The 15,660-nt window shown below is 40.5% G+C and overlaps 1 protein-coding gene across 1 annotated transcript in view; it reads right to left on the minus strand.

The window, feature by feature from the left end:
• LOC117412064 (X-linked interleukin-1 receptor accessory protein-like 2) overlaps positions 1–15,660 on the minus strand; it is a 153,207-nt gene that overhangs the window by 23,510 nt on the left and 114,037 nt on the right. Inside the window, exon 6 of the mRNA XM_058989569.1 lies at positions 8,229–8,303. Within this exon, the coding sequence (XP_058845552.1) occupies positions 8,229–8,303 (75 nt within the window). The remainder of the gene's footprint in view (positions 1–8,228; positions 8,304–15,660) is intronic.

Below are 15,660 nucleotides of genomic sequence, written 5' to 3' on the forward strand. Positions count from 1 at the left end.
TACAGTTTCAATAAACACAGAGAGACCTAGTGCACTTTCAGAGCATCCTCTTCATTGGCGTGGGATCCATTTCACTCAAGCCTAATTGGATGTCGTCTATAAAAGGCACCCCGTGACAATGGCTGCTGTTCATTACTGAAAAAAGACCACCCTTAATTATGACAAGGTCAGAAGAGCTGCTCACTTTTAATATTCACAAAGCAATTAAACTGGCACTGACATGTACTCCAGGCAATCTTCATTTATTTTACCTACGTAAACAAAAAGTCAGCCGACGCTTCAGAAACCGGCAGCAACGAGTCCCAGGGTATAACACCCCCATATACTTATGATATTCTCCGTCTTGACATTTAAATCCCACTTGTGATTAGATGACTAAAGAAAGAAAGAAAGAAAGAAAGAAAGAAAGATGCTATTTACTTCAGTTTTCTCATTAGTACATCCTCTGGTGGCATATTTTCCATATACTGTACTGTATTTCCATATACTGACAGCATGGACTCAAAGTAAATTACAACTATGAGATAACAAGAACCAAGGTGACAATATCTTTTTTTAACCAGTTTCTGTTATTTATTGACCATAAAACGTCTGCTGTCACTTTGTCAGGTGCTTATATTCGGTGAAGGCTGGAGTTTCTCATCCAGCAGCATGAAGCCAGCTGTTTGTCGAGGACGATGGGGTTTCTCATCGAGCGGCATGAAGCCAGCTGTTTGTCGAGGATGATGGAGTTTCTCATCCAGCAGCATGAAGCCAGCTGTTTGTCGAGGATGATGGAGTTTCTCATCCAGAGGCATGAAGCCAGCTGTTTGTCGAGGATGATGGAGTTTCTCATCCAGAGGCATATAGCCAGTTGTTTGTCGAGGATGATGGAGTTTCTCATCCAGAGGCATGAAGCCAGCTGTTTGTCGAGGATGATGGAGTTTCTCATCGAGCGGCATGAAGCCAGCTGTTTGTCGAGGATGATGGAGTTTCTCATCCAGAGGCATGAAGCCAGCTGTTTGTCGAGGACGATGGGGTTTCTCATCGAGCGGCATGAAGCCAGCTGTTTGTCGAGGATGATGGAGTTTCTCATCCAGCAGCATGAAGCCAGTTGTTTGTCGAGGATGATGGAGTTTCTCATCCAGCGGCATGAAGCCAGCTGTTTGTCGAGGATGATGGAGTTTCTCATCCAGAGGCATGAAGCCAGCTGTTTGTCGAGGACGATGGGGTTTCTCATCCAGCAGCATGAAGCCAGCTGTTTGTCGAGGACGATGGGGTTTCTCATCCAGCAGCATGAAGCCAGCTGTTTGTCGAGGATGATGGGGTTTCTCATCCAGAGGCATGAAGCCAGCTGTTTGTCGAGGATGATGGAGTTTCTCATCCAGAGGCATGAAGCCAGCTGTTTGTCGAGGATGATGGAGTTTCTCATCCAGAGGCATGAAGCCAGCTGTTTGTCGAGGATGATGGAGTTTCTCATCCAGAGGCATGAAGCCAGCTGTTTGTCGAGGATGATGGAGTTTCTCATCCAGAGGCATGAAGCCAGCTGTTTGTCGAGGATGATGGAGTTTCTCATCCAGCGGCATGAAGCCAGCTGTTTGTCGAGGATGATGGAGTTTCTCATCCAGCAGCATGAAGCCAGCTGTTTGTCGAGGACGATGGAGTTTCTCATCCAGCGGCATGAAGCCAGCTGTTTGTCGAGGATGATGGAGTTTCTCATCCAGCAGCATGAAGCCAGTTGTTTGTCGAGGATGATGGAGTTTCTCATCCAGCGGCATGAAGCCAGCTGTTTGTCGAGGATGATGGAGTTTCTCATCCAGAGGCATGAAGCCAGCTGTTTGTCGAGGATGATGGAGTTTCTCATCCAGAGGCATGAAGCCAGCTGTTTGTCGAGGATGATGGAGTTTCTCATCCAGAGGCATGAAGCCAGCTGTTTGTCGAGGATGATGGAGTTTCTCATCCAGCGGCATGAAGCCAGCTGTTTGTCGAGGACGATGGGGTTTCTCATCCAGAGGCATGAAGCCAGCTGTTTGTCGAGGATGATGGAGTTTCTCATCGAGCGGCATGAAGCCAGCTGTTTGTCGAGGATGATGGGGTTTCTCATCCAGCAGCATGAAGCCAGCTGTTTGTCGAGGATGATGGAGTTTCTCATCCAGAGGCATGAAGCCAGCTGTTTGTCGAGGATGATGGAGTTTCTCATCCAGCGGCATGAAGCCAGCTGTTTGTCGAGGACGATGGGGTTTCTCATCCAGAGGCATGAAGCCAGCTGTTTGTCGAGGATGATGGAGTTTCTCATCCAGAGGCATATAGCCAGTTGTTTGTCGAGGATGATGGAGTTTCTCATCCAGCGGCATGAAGCCAGCTGTTTGTCGAGGATGATGGAGTTTCTCATCCAGAGGCATGAAGCCAGCTGTTTGTCGAGGATGATGGAGTTTCTCATCCAGAGGCATGAAGCCAGCTGTTTGTCGAGGATGATGGAGTTTCTCATCCAGAGGCATGAAGCCAGCTGTTTGTCGAGGATGATGGAGTTTCTCATCCAGAGGCATGAAGCCAGCTGTTTGTCGAGGATGATGGAGTTTCTCATCCAGAGGCATGAAGCCAGCTGTTTGTTGAGGATGATGCACAGCAAATGTTTCACTGGCCGAAGGTTTTTATTATGGCTGCACGCAACAGGTTTTCAGCAATTCATTCATTTTTGCTTGCCATTGCTGTGTCAGCACACCTGCCCAAATAATTACACAACGATTCTGTTTTAGGTTGAATAGTTTGGACTACAACAAACATATAGAAGCCAAACCTTGTTGAAGAGAGACTTTTTTTTATTACGGCTGATTGGAATAAAAACATGACAAAATGCCTTCCAAAAACCATGGCACTCCAACCATGGTTACCATGGCAATTGACAGCTTGTCGCTGATTTGTGCAACCCTGGTATTTAGCTGTTAGCTTTCCTTATCCTATGAAAGAGCAGATTTGGGAAAAACAAAAAGCATACTGAAAGCATGGTATAAGCATAGGTGAGCATTGTAAAGTGAAAGCATGGTATAAGCATAGGTGAGCATTGTAAAGCGAAAGCATAGTGACAGCATGGTATAAGCATAGGCGAGCATTAAAGCCCAATGAGGTACAATAAACATATTTAAAACATGGTAAACTAAGGTAAATGCATAGCAAACCCATAGGAAAATCCATGCAGGCAATGCAAAATTACAGTGAAAATGTACTGATACACTTTTATAAGGAAGATTTCAATTGGCAAGTGGAAATATTGTACAATTGAAAATGAATTCCAAACACCCCTGCTGGGAACGTATTACAGAGCATGAATAGTTGAATGACATTTCTGAATCGTGATGTTTTAATTACTCAGACATGGGAGCGGGCATCGCAGAAGATTAGCGGGTCCCGTATTACAGCCGTCGACTTGTTCTGTGAAGCACTGCTGACTTTAAAACAAGACTAAGTGTCTGTTTCTTTTTAACGGCAAGAGACTGATTACTTTAGGATGCATAATCTTCTGTTTGCAAAGGCGCTGGGTTTAGCCACCTCTGATGAACCTTTCTGCTCATGTTCTGCACAGCTATTTCACATGTGTAAATGCTTTGTGGAGACACCTGTCTTTGCATCCCAGTCTGAGCTGCAAATATGACAGATTAACATATTTATGAGGCTCGCAGACCCTCTAATGACAAAGCCTGTTGAAAATTCCCTCTGCTATTATTGTATCATTTTGACACTGAATTATTTTTGAGCTTTACTGGATATTTTTCCACCACTGTATCTTGTCATTGCTGGAACAATGGAGAGCCTGGGACTGGGTATCCATTAGGAGCTTGCGCTGTGTATTAAAAAGGTTTGTTTGTCTGATATCTGTCACAGTGAGGCCTTAAAAGTGGCATGCCATCAGATCGATATGATTTTAGCCTGGAGTTTTAATTGAATTGACAAGAGCCCATTGGGGTTGAAAATTGTACTACACACAGCATACAGTGACGCAACCAACATCTCTGAAAGAACATTCATAAGACATGCATTATATTCATAAACTGTGTACTGGAAAAACAAAACAAAACAAAACCTCAACAGGTTCTTCTAGACCTCTGGATATGACCCCTCGTTCAATATGAACCTCTTTGCTCCAATGCTTCATCTAACACCAGTCTGTTCCTTTTTGGATCCCAGCTACATTAAATCTCATTACTTGGTTACAATGGGTTGCCTTTGTAAGTTGAAACTCATTATAACACACATTATGCTTCACTGCCAAGGACAACAGTTTAATGAGTGTACTTTGCAGTGTTGGTCGTATACACACCAAGCATGGGGTAGGATCAATACTAGAAGTCTTTCAGCAATGACTGAATAATTAGGTTTTGCAAGTAATATCATATAGACAGCTGTGAAGAACAGTTCAATAAAGATTCTAGTGATGGCTGTAATTTTTATAAGGAGTACCTGCTAGAATTGAGTAAACCACATTATCTTGCTGATTTACAAGAAGTGCTACAAATCTTAATACGGGCTGATTCATAAACAGCGCTCTATATGAAAGCATGATGCTGTAAAAAAAAAACATTAACAGTTTGAATTGAGTTCGACAGGACATGTCTACAATGTTGGGAGTGATGGTTGAACATTTCAGAATGTTACCCTGGCGCTCCACATTAAAGTGGTCCCAGTTTCTCTATATACAGCATGCTGATGCTTTCTCACTATAATTTTAACTAAAATGCATCTTGATACTTAGCTTTGTTCAATTTAATTCACATTGGTACATGTATCTCTACTATGCATGGAAGTGACATTGCTGTCTTCACTGCATGACAATCTGGAAGTACACAGAATTTTAAAAGGTAAAAGGTATTACGCAACAATAACATATGAAAGGAATGCTGTATTTCTATCTCAGGGATCTGAGGGGGGTTAATCTCCATCAGCTCGGCTCAATGGAGTCTACAGTTTTATGACTCACTCTCTCTTCTCTGCACTGTATCCCATTCTGCAGCAGCGCATTCTCAAACACAACCGGATCAGCGCTGCTTATTCACTCTCAGCTCTCAGAACACTGCGTATTCACTCTCAGCACTCAGAACACTGCTTATTCACTCTCAGTTCTCTGGGACAGAGCAGAAGTCAAAGGTTCAAGTTTGTAGTGTGTCACTTTTCCTCAGAAGCTCATTATTCTAATTAGGCACCATGTGGCTGATTATTTCCCCTTCTTGTGTAACGGTTGAGGAAGCTATTAAATCTTCACAGCACTTAGTGTCTGCTAAGGTAATAAACAGTGACAGCTGTGGCATAATTGTCCAGCAGCAAGAACTCGGGACAGCTATGTGCAACAATTAATTACCAGTTCTGTTGAGTTACAGGTTCTCATCAAGTACCGTTTCTTGAAATGAGACTGGATTTCATTTTGATGAAGCACGGCAGCTGGATTCGAACCAAGTTCAGAAGGTGGAGCAAGGACGTTCCCTTTGCGCTGCCCAGAAAGTTTATTCCCGTTCTCTGATCGAGTGTGCTACTGGGTGAACAGAAGCGTGCTCGCAATGCTAGGAGTCAGGAGACCGCAATTCAAGCAGCACTCAGTCCAGAGCGGAGTTCTGAACCTGATCTGTCAAGGGGGGTATAAGCAGAACCACTCATAGATCGTAGAAGAGCAACAATCGCAGGCAGCGACCTGCATATCAAAGCAGCGTGAGCGTTTCATCTGCCGCTACTCAGAGCGCATGGCTTTGCTCTGTTCACATGACATGATTCATTTGAAGAAAAAGGGGTAACACTTTACATGAAGTGGATCTAATTACTGTGTATTTACATAGCAGTTACTTAGTAAATACATGTGCACTTACACATTACTACAATGTTATTATGCATAGCTACAATGTACTTAATGTGTAAATCTTTTTGCACGATATATGTAAGTACACAACTGTATCAGAAAAGGGTTAGGGTTAGGGTTAGCACTAGTGATAGGGTTAGGGTTAGGGATAGGGTTATATCGTGTAACTATGGCTTAATAACCTGATGTGTAAGTGCACATGTATTTACTAAATAACTACCATGTATATATACAGTAATTAGATCCACTTCATGTCAAGTGTTAACTGAAAAGGAATGTCAGGGAAGCACAATATTCAATTTAAAATTAAAAGATAATCAGCTTTTAATCAATGATATACAATGCAATCTGTTTAAAAATGAACCCAGAAATCACAAAGAACGCACAGACACTGTACAACGAGTGCACTGTGGATGCCAACACAGGAGGCATATTTTGGGCAGGTTAAGTAGCCAGATGCTGTACAGTTGACCTGCCAATTCACTAATCCCCTTCGGTAAGAGGTGAGCTCCCCAAATTATTATAATGGGACTCCAGCCAGCATTCAATGTCCCTGCAGAATAATCGATCAATAATGTTTACTTGAAATCAATATATACATTATACTGTGCCAGCACTGAATAAAAACAGCTTTCTCTGGTAAATAACTGATATTATTTTTCTGTTAGAATGATAATCGATTTTACATTGTTCAGGGTAAAAGAAGTATTATTGGAGTTTCCGTGCTAGAGATTTTACTCAAGGTAAGATCTGCTGAGATGTGTTTTCCCTCAGCTAAGCTCTTTAGAATAGCAACATCTCTCAAGTGTTTGTACACCGCCTCTGTGAATCAGGAAGCGCACAGGTGGAATGCTTCAGACAGATGGTGTTGCATCCAGGGTGCAAGCAGGAAGGCTGCTGGAGGAGACAGATTTATGTTGCGTAATACAGATGGCTCACTCTATTACGTTTAATTGGTTCAGGGCTACAGAGCTCTGCTTCCTATCAGAAGTTTAATAACCGCAGATGAAAATGTTGAATGGTAATCACATGGAATAGAATACACAAAATGGAACACACGCTGCATATTTCTACCAGTATTCCGAAGCTAAGCCGAGCCTGATTTTTTTTTCTTCCAAAAATCAAACGATACAGAAAAGTCAAGGGCAGTAGTACAGTAGTAGTAGCAGTAGAAGTTACTGCAGTTTTTTATTTTTATTTAAAAGGAATAAGCCCTCTAGCACAGACCCCAGTCCAGTCCTGTATGGTATTTCAAGTTCTACAGTGTTCACTCTTAAATGACACCCAACCCGTTACAAGGTGGTAACGTTCTGGTGTCTTTGATGTGACATTCAAAAAGCTTTGATAAAATACACTGACAATCCTGCGTGAAAATTAGCTCCAGAACACAGCAATTAAGGTATTGATAAAGCAGGAGTCATGTCCTGAAACACATACAGTTTGACTACATTGTGGGAACAAAGCTTACTTAGCCAGCCACCCCCAGATAAACTCAACGAGCTGCACAATATAAGTGACAAATGTACTGTCAGGCATGGAAAAGCAAGCTTTACAATCTTATTTAAAAGTCAGCTGCTACATAAACATATCATTTAAATAAGACATGCTTAAAGTAAAGACATTGCCAACCCTATAGGGGTCCGGAAACCCAATTTCTTAAGCTGTCTCTCTATAGTCTCTGTGCTGATGCATGTGGTATGAAGGTCTATAATTTACCCGCAGAAGACAGTTTAAATATGCATTCCTCTGAATGGTTTCGTTATTGTCAACCAGCCCCAGCAGAAAAGGAGATTTAAACACTGTGTGCCGGCTGAGATCCCTGCTCATCCAATGAAAAGCACTAAAAACAATGAAGTCTGTTTAAGCACCAGCTGCTCTCTTCCAAGGGAACACAATCAACCATTTATTTGGATGGAGATCTGAAATGTGACTAAGTGACCCTAACAAACCCCAGACTGACCTGCTGTGGACAGAGATTTAAATTCTGGCACATTCTTTTATTACTGTAGTGAGAAATTAACAACCCACCGAACCAAATCTTTCAATTCCAGGGGTTGCACATAAAATCAATTTCATTAACAACTCCACGTGATTTGATTTAAACCTCACTCTGTTATTACTTTTCTCCATAGCTTCTCTAGCATTTTAATATAAGCGTTTGGAAAGCAAAAGCATGTTCAGGTTTTAAAAAAAAACACACGTGAAAAGCACCAAGGCATCCACCTTGTGGCTCCACAAACGAATTTCATCCAAACTAGTCATGCAGTAAACTCTGCTATGATGAACGAGCAGAAGAAAACTGATTTGCACATAATAACAGCAGCAACAAAACTTTCTTGCTACATGTAATTTCACCCATCTGTTAGCTGAGAGAAAGTTAAGGATCTGTTATTCCCAGAAGGAGACTTACCCAGCTGGACATCTATAACAATCGGCTGGATCTCCGTGGGGAACAGTAGTTTAGGAGGCTTGTCTGTTAGGAGAGCTGGGAGACAAACAGAGATGTAATGGGAATAGGCAGGCGAGGCTTGTCAATTTTACTGTCTGCTTTTTGCTCTTTATGTGCAGTATTAACAGCATTTTCTATGAAACATGTCTAAGATAGCGGTTCCTAGCAAAAACAGACACTAATCCAGATAATATTTTTTTACTAAAGTAATAATAATAATAATAATAATAATAATAATAATAATAATAATAATAATAATAATAGTTTTGCAATAGGTTTATGCATTACAGCACAGTTCAAATGTATCTGTTTTTCATGCACTCAGAATTCAGCATTAGGCATTGCATCAAGCCACGGTATTGTTTTAGCATGAGAACACATCATGGGAGTTGTGTAACAGAGCTGTAGTGTTTGCATACATTTTAAGACAATACTACAGAGACTCACTCGCACTGCTGACATTGGTCTTAAGGATCCAAACAGTGGTGGTGTTTAGACTACAGTGTGACATCAGTGACCAAGTGGCTTCAGGTTAATCAGGACACTGGGACGTTTCAGTTTGTTTTATTTATTTATTTATTTCATTCTCGTACCTATGTATTCATGTACCTCTTACCCGTCTCTTTATTTTAAGACATGCAGGACAGCAAGTACCAGAAGGCATAGCTGTGACTGCAGTGTTGTGTGATGCACCGAGGTTACTGATTCCTCCCCCTGTCGCTGAGAAGAGCCTGGTTCGAAGGCTTTCAAGGTGTGCGTGGTCACCGGTCCGAGCCCAACCTCCATCCTGTTACATTGCCAAGTGAGTTTAAAATCCCGAACTGACACAGACTTCCCCATTGGACCTCAAGCCACATGGTCAGCTTTAATGAATGTCACAACATTTTCCTTACATTATTGTGACACATACAAAAATTGGAGGTTCCAAAGCTGACCACTATATTACCAGTAAGGTAATAATGATAAGCAATATGTTTAAATGAAAAGCAGTGGGTGGTACAGTTGTGCACATTTGGCTGCACATATTGCTTTGGTGTTGTAGTTAAACAAACTATACTCAAGTAACCTTCAATTCAAGGAGAGTGGGGGAATTGCACCTTATGAAAATTCTTATCTTTTGGCCCTGCTTAATTTTTTTCTTTTCATTGTGTGAAAAATGCCGAGCTGAAATGAAGGATGAAGCGGGGACCCTTCATCCATCTTGGGGGGACAGCTGGAGCTTTAGCATGCAAATGAAAGCTATCATTCTTGTCAACCTGGAGCCCAGGCACACGCCTGCAGTGCACAGCCAATTAATATTCTCACACCAATCAGACCAGCCCTTAGAAAAGCAGCAACGCATTTCATCCCAGTGACTCAGAGCGCAGGGTAATCTTCCACTCGTCAGCTTGCATTCTCACATTCACTGGAAAGCACGGCTGAGATGAAGTGGATTTGGACATGCTAATTCATTATTAGAGTCCATTAGTATTTCTCAGTATGCCAGGATACATCTATCACTTGCTAATATATGAAATCTTAAATTCTTTGGCAGGAAGAAAATGGCATTGTTATATATATATATATATATATATATATATATATATATATATATATATATATATATATATGGTACCACTTTATATCGAGTGTCTCTAATTACTATATATTTACATAGTAGTTACTTGGTAAATACATGTGTACTTACACATAACTACAATGTTATTATGCATAGTTACAATGTACTTAATGTGTAAATCTTTTTGCATGTACAACCCTGACCCTTTTCTGATGCAATTGTGTCCTTACATATATTGAGTACCAAATTCCTAAGATTGGGAATTTGGGACTCAACCTGAACATCCTCCACTGGAATAAGAGTCTGACTTGCTTTTGGAAACAATGCTTCTGCCAGCTCCAGCTTGTTTTTTCTCAGTTGATATCATCGCTGTGTTCTTTCAATGGAGTCATCAGATAGAACTTTACAACATTTTCGTTTTGTCTCTGTCAGGTTAGTGCTATCAGCAGATCTCTCAAAGTGTGCCTGCTAAAGTTAGATACTTCAGTCACAGACAATAACGTCTGCTTGTTCAATCAGCTAGCCGTGTGTTTCAGTTCTTGATAAAGACCGGAATGGGCAGCTTTGATAGAATCTTGTTTCATACATCAGGAGCCTGGGTTAATCGATTACAATCTCGGTTGAATTGTTCCAAGAAGGTAACAGAGGAATTCATCAGGAAAAGTGTTTTTCCAGTGTATATGGTGGCAGTAATAATAAATGTGTGGCTGATTATAGAAACATTTTCATTGAGTATCAAGTTTAGAAAATGTTCCATTGTGTCTGTTATTACAATGTAATAACATTGCAATTATTCTCTGGTTACATAGTTATTACAAAAGGAAACACATTGCATCAGCGTAGGTATTGTGCTAGGATAGTGTCAGTCTGAATGGTTTAGTTCCCTCTACACCACTGATGGCTCCTAATGAACAGGAGTTTGTATGTTACCCTGTTATGACCCTGTTATGACCCTGTTTCAAAAATAACCAAAACAAGCTCCTCATTTGTTCAAACCAAAACATTACATTTCTGAAGCGCAGCATTTTCACAACAGATGGCTGCATGTGGGCAATCAATGGATTTGCTACAAGTGGGACTGATTTTCAAAGGTTAAAAGCATTTGATCTGATATATTTAATTTGCATGCAACTGCACGGTACAAGATCCACTTACAGCTCCCTTGATCTCTTTAATAAACCAACATAAATACATTATTATTAACTGGGTCGAGTGTTGCTGAAAAAAAAAAACCTTTATTGACAAAACAATTAATTGCAGATCTTTGTAGTTGTGGATTGATCGTTAAAGACAGTTCTTTCTGTTGAATTTTCATGTAGGGGAAGGAACTAAGAAACTGCATTATCATTGCTTCTCATTGCTGTGTGGAGCACATGCACTGTTATATAGTACATATAAGTAATGATGTGTTTTTGTTGGATTAATGATTCTTAACATATTTTCTTTAACACTTTCAGGATTCAACTATATTGCAATGCAGTGTTGTGCTAAATATTTAGCACATTGATGTTTTATAAATGGAATCATCTCATCAAGGTATTTTATATGTGTATCGCTGCTATTACACATAAGCTGTAAATGCTATTCTATGTCTTACTTGTCTAATATGAGTTATGCAATGATTATGCTGCTGCTAGTTGAACACATGTTGGAAGCATTGCTTTAAGAGCATGGCACACAGGTGTCAGCGCATTGCTGTTTATACTTACACAACATCGCATATATTTTTCAACAGCAGTAAGATAAAATGATTGTTTATTTCAAAGAAAGAAAGAAAGAAAGAAAGAAAGAAAGAAAGAAAGAAGCCACTTCTGGATATACAGTAGATTGGAATACACAGTGGAAATCGCACCTGGCTTGATCACAGTAAAGGAGATGAAAGCCAGCTATTAGACTCACAAAGCAAACAGCACAGCACGCTTCCTCTCTTGAAGGGGCATGACAGAGGAACATGGAATAACTTCATCTGCAATTGCATCAGCAAGCAGTGCATACTGTGCACCACGTATATTATCATATGAAGAGTGGGAATGAGAAGTGAAGAAACCTGAAGCCCTCTGTCCTTACTGTCGTGAAAGTGTTTTGTGATAATAATGGAAAAACACTTTTCTTTCAATCTGACAGGTACCCCGACTGGGGTGGAAATTCAGGAAAGTTTAGTACAAAATAACATCATCATCATCATTATCATCATCATCACATCACAAACGGCATCATATTCCAGAAAATGCAGTAGCTTTAAAATTATTATGACTATTCTTTTTTGTTTTCAGAGATTGTGTTCCATGAGCCTTTCAGTACAGCACAGCACACAGGTGAGCAATAAAGACCTACCGATTCTGACACTGTAGTACTTATGCAGGTCTAGACACACATGCAATGGCCATACTATATATATTATATCATCATCTTCTTCTTCTTCTTCTTCTTCTTCTTCTTCTTCTTCTTCTTCTTCATATTCATAATTTCACATGTCTGAATTGGTGGCCTCAGCATTTCTACAGAAAACGCAAATGGAATTGCCAGAATTAACAGAAAATTACCTTTTTAATTAACTGCTGAGCAGGATGGTAAAAAACTAATAATAATAATAATAATAATAATAATAATAATAATAATAATAATAATAATAATAATAATAATAAATGATTACTGCATTTGTTTCTGTATATAAATCTTCTTTTTGTCAAAGATCCCCATGGCCTGTGGTCTGTATGTATGTGTAAAATGATGCCCGTCTTCTCCTAGATCCCCCAGGAGGGATATGCATCATAAAGATCTAGACTCGAAGACATGGACCAGCAACCAACTGCTTGCTTTCCAATTTGATTAATTACCGTCATAGACTCATGACTCTCAGCATCCCATCATGCACTCCGGAGCCTGCAATAGATACAGGACTGAAGCGGAACGGAGTTCACTGTGGTGATTTCCCCGGACTGTGACCATGCCTCTCGCTGACCATGATGTGTAGCAGGCAGTGAAGTGGTTAAGAGAAGTTGAACACATGCAGTAAAGTGAGTCGCTCACTCAATCTGGCTTGCTGATGTAATAATAGATGACACACCCGTTTTGTAGTTGTTTTTTCCTTGCATTGTAATTATGCACGTATTCCTTGGCATATGCCTTATTAATATTTATATTACTGGTATTTATGGTCTTATTGATGTAGAACTGCCAGAGTGCTTTGGATTGCAGCTTTGGTGTTAATAATTAATTTGGACTACTTTTTGAGTATGAGCAAATGATTTATAACCCATTCATAATGCATTAGTCTGATATTTTTTATTTGTCTGCGGTTGACTGTTTGTTCTTGTATTATATCTAACGATGTTATTGTAAATGCTTAGAACTGCTCATTACTGACAAAACGATACATTGGGACATTTCCCATTCATATTCCTGATGACAGACAGCAGCCAATGATTCATTGTGGGCTAATATGAGTACAATGAATGCTGTGCTTACTTATTGTTAACATGTAACAGATGGCTTATTCTAGAGTTTATTAATCATTTACAATACATGTACGGTGTCAGTTTACCCAGAGTCAGATGCTCCAGGTACATCCACGTTTCCAGCAGCATCTCCACACAATAATAATAACACCGTTAGGAATGTTCCTAGAGCATTTTGTATTGGACCAATTAACAACCTGCCATGCATATTTTTGTGTAATAGGATATGCAGAACATTACATCTGTAGTTGACTTTCCCTATGGAGAAACATTTGCTTTCCAGTCCACCTACACAAATATCAATGTATCTGTTTAACAATAGATCCTCATCGTGGCCATACTGCACGTCACCCAGTGGCAGCCAAACACTGTGGTCAGCCCTCTGCTGCTCAGTTCCAGGCTCTGCCAGAAGGTGGTACTGTAGGGAATTGTAAAAATAGCACCATCCTAAATCGTGTGAATTCATGTGCCTCGAATACACATCTTAAAACTAAAAGAACATAGAAAGACTGAAAAAGGACATGTGAATATGATGCGACTTAGATTGAAAATTATAGACATCAGTGCAAGTGCATGTCATTGCAATGTATCACTCTTGCAGGCAGAGTATATGGCCTAAATGGAAGGCTTAGAACCATTCTCTGATGACAGCAGCAGTGAGAATTCCCTGATGACAGCAGCAGTGAGAATGGTATGTTATGCATCTGTACCAGGTCTACCCACCCTTCACTGGAGATGTGCATGTTATTCAGGGGATTTTAGAGACAACCTAGATTGTGGAATGATACATAGAACTGCATGCATTTCTGCATGATCCATTGGGAATGAAAATATATGAATATATTCCTATTTAAATTGCATGTGAACAAGACCCTGTTAACTCTTACTGCGATCAGGCCTTTTAAAATACATGCACAAGAGACCCGAATTGCAAACTAACCCTCATCACCAGCTAGCATGTTTTAAACTTGTGCTGCATTAACGGAAGCAAAAGGGTTAAAGAAAGCGTACCGTGGCTGGAGAAAATAGCAATTTATCACTAGCAGATAATATTCAATTTACTGATCCCATATTCTTTTTTTTTTTCATTGAACATGCGTCAGACTTGCTGAATGTGCAGAATTACATTGTTATAGAGCTGTCAACAGGGGGGTGTACATAATCCCAGCCCCGCGCTCTTCTCATCCTGTCACAGCACAAACAGGCTCTGCAAAGACACACAGCATTACTCTCTGCTAGCTGTGTACGCAGGTACAGGTAATGTACTGCACTGTACATTATACACAAAGAATCACTTAGCTACACAGATTGCAGGCTTCTGCCACTGGCGCTTATCACCAGACACCACGGAAAGGGAGGGGGGGATGAAAACTAGACAGAAATAAAGCTAAACCTTTTGTCCCTGTTGAAGACTGTTAGAAACATAGAATAATGTGGTGCTACAATTCAAATGCAACTTGAATATAAGGCATTTTAAACAAGATAATTGGATATTGATAGTGCTATAAATAACACAGGATATACATAGCCATGCAATAACATGGTAATGACATGGTAATAACTGTGTAACTGCCCATGCTCTCACATGGTAACTGGTCACATTGAATAAATAACAATGACAGCGATGAATAAAAGCATGCATCCATGACACTGATGATCTTCAGAACTTTTTTGCAGCCTTCTTTTGTTGTGAATAAACATTTTAACCTCCTTTGTCTTCGACAGGTGCACATTTCAAGCTGCTTTTTTCATTTATGCCGGTTGTAATTCACATTTGCATCTTCAGTGCTTTCGTGATAGAGGATTCTCTCCCCTTATTATACAGAATTTCATTTTTTTGTCAATCATCCTGATTCTAACACCTCATAGATAAGCAAAGAATTGTAATTTGATATTAAAAAGTGTTGAAAAGCAATGGCCAAGGGTAACAGAGAGCGAACAAATCCGAATCAACAATCTCCATCTTGACCTGTGAGGGCACTATACAACAGGAACTGTGTGCCTCGTACTGAATGGTTGGGCAGTTCATTCCAGGGGCAGTCGGAAGCCAGCCATTCAGGAAGGGGGCGGTGTCATGGTACCAGGGGTCATCGCCCTAGTACGGTGAGCGAAGTGTCAGTCATGAATTGGAGGAGACGTGATTGAACTAGCTATCGGAGGGGGCGGGGCTTAGGGTACTTTAGGGGGGCGTGACGCCGTAATCGGTTCCTTTGTTAAATATGAAGCAAATACGAAGCTGGGAGCTGCAGCACGAAGCCCTGACCTGTAAATACACACCACCACTGCTGAGAGCACCGGACCTGCACAAAGAGCACATGCAGTCGGGAGACGGGTTTGTGTGTCTGTGTTGCGTGTTTGTGTTTGTGTTTGTTTTATT

The sequence above is a fragment of the Acipenser ruthenus genome, chromosome 16 (assembly GCF_902713425.1).
Source record: "Acipenser ruthenus chromosome 16, fAciRut3.2 maternal haplotype, whole genome shotgun sequence".
Taxonomy (NCBI): Eukaryota; Metazoa; Chordata; class Actinopteri; order Acipenseriformes; family Acipenseridae; genus Acipenser; species Acipenser ruthenus.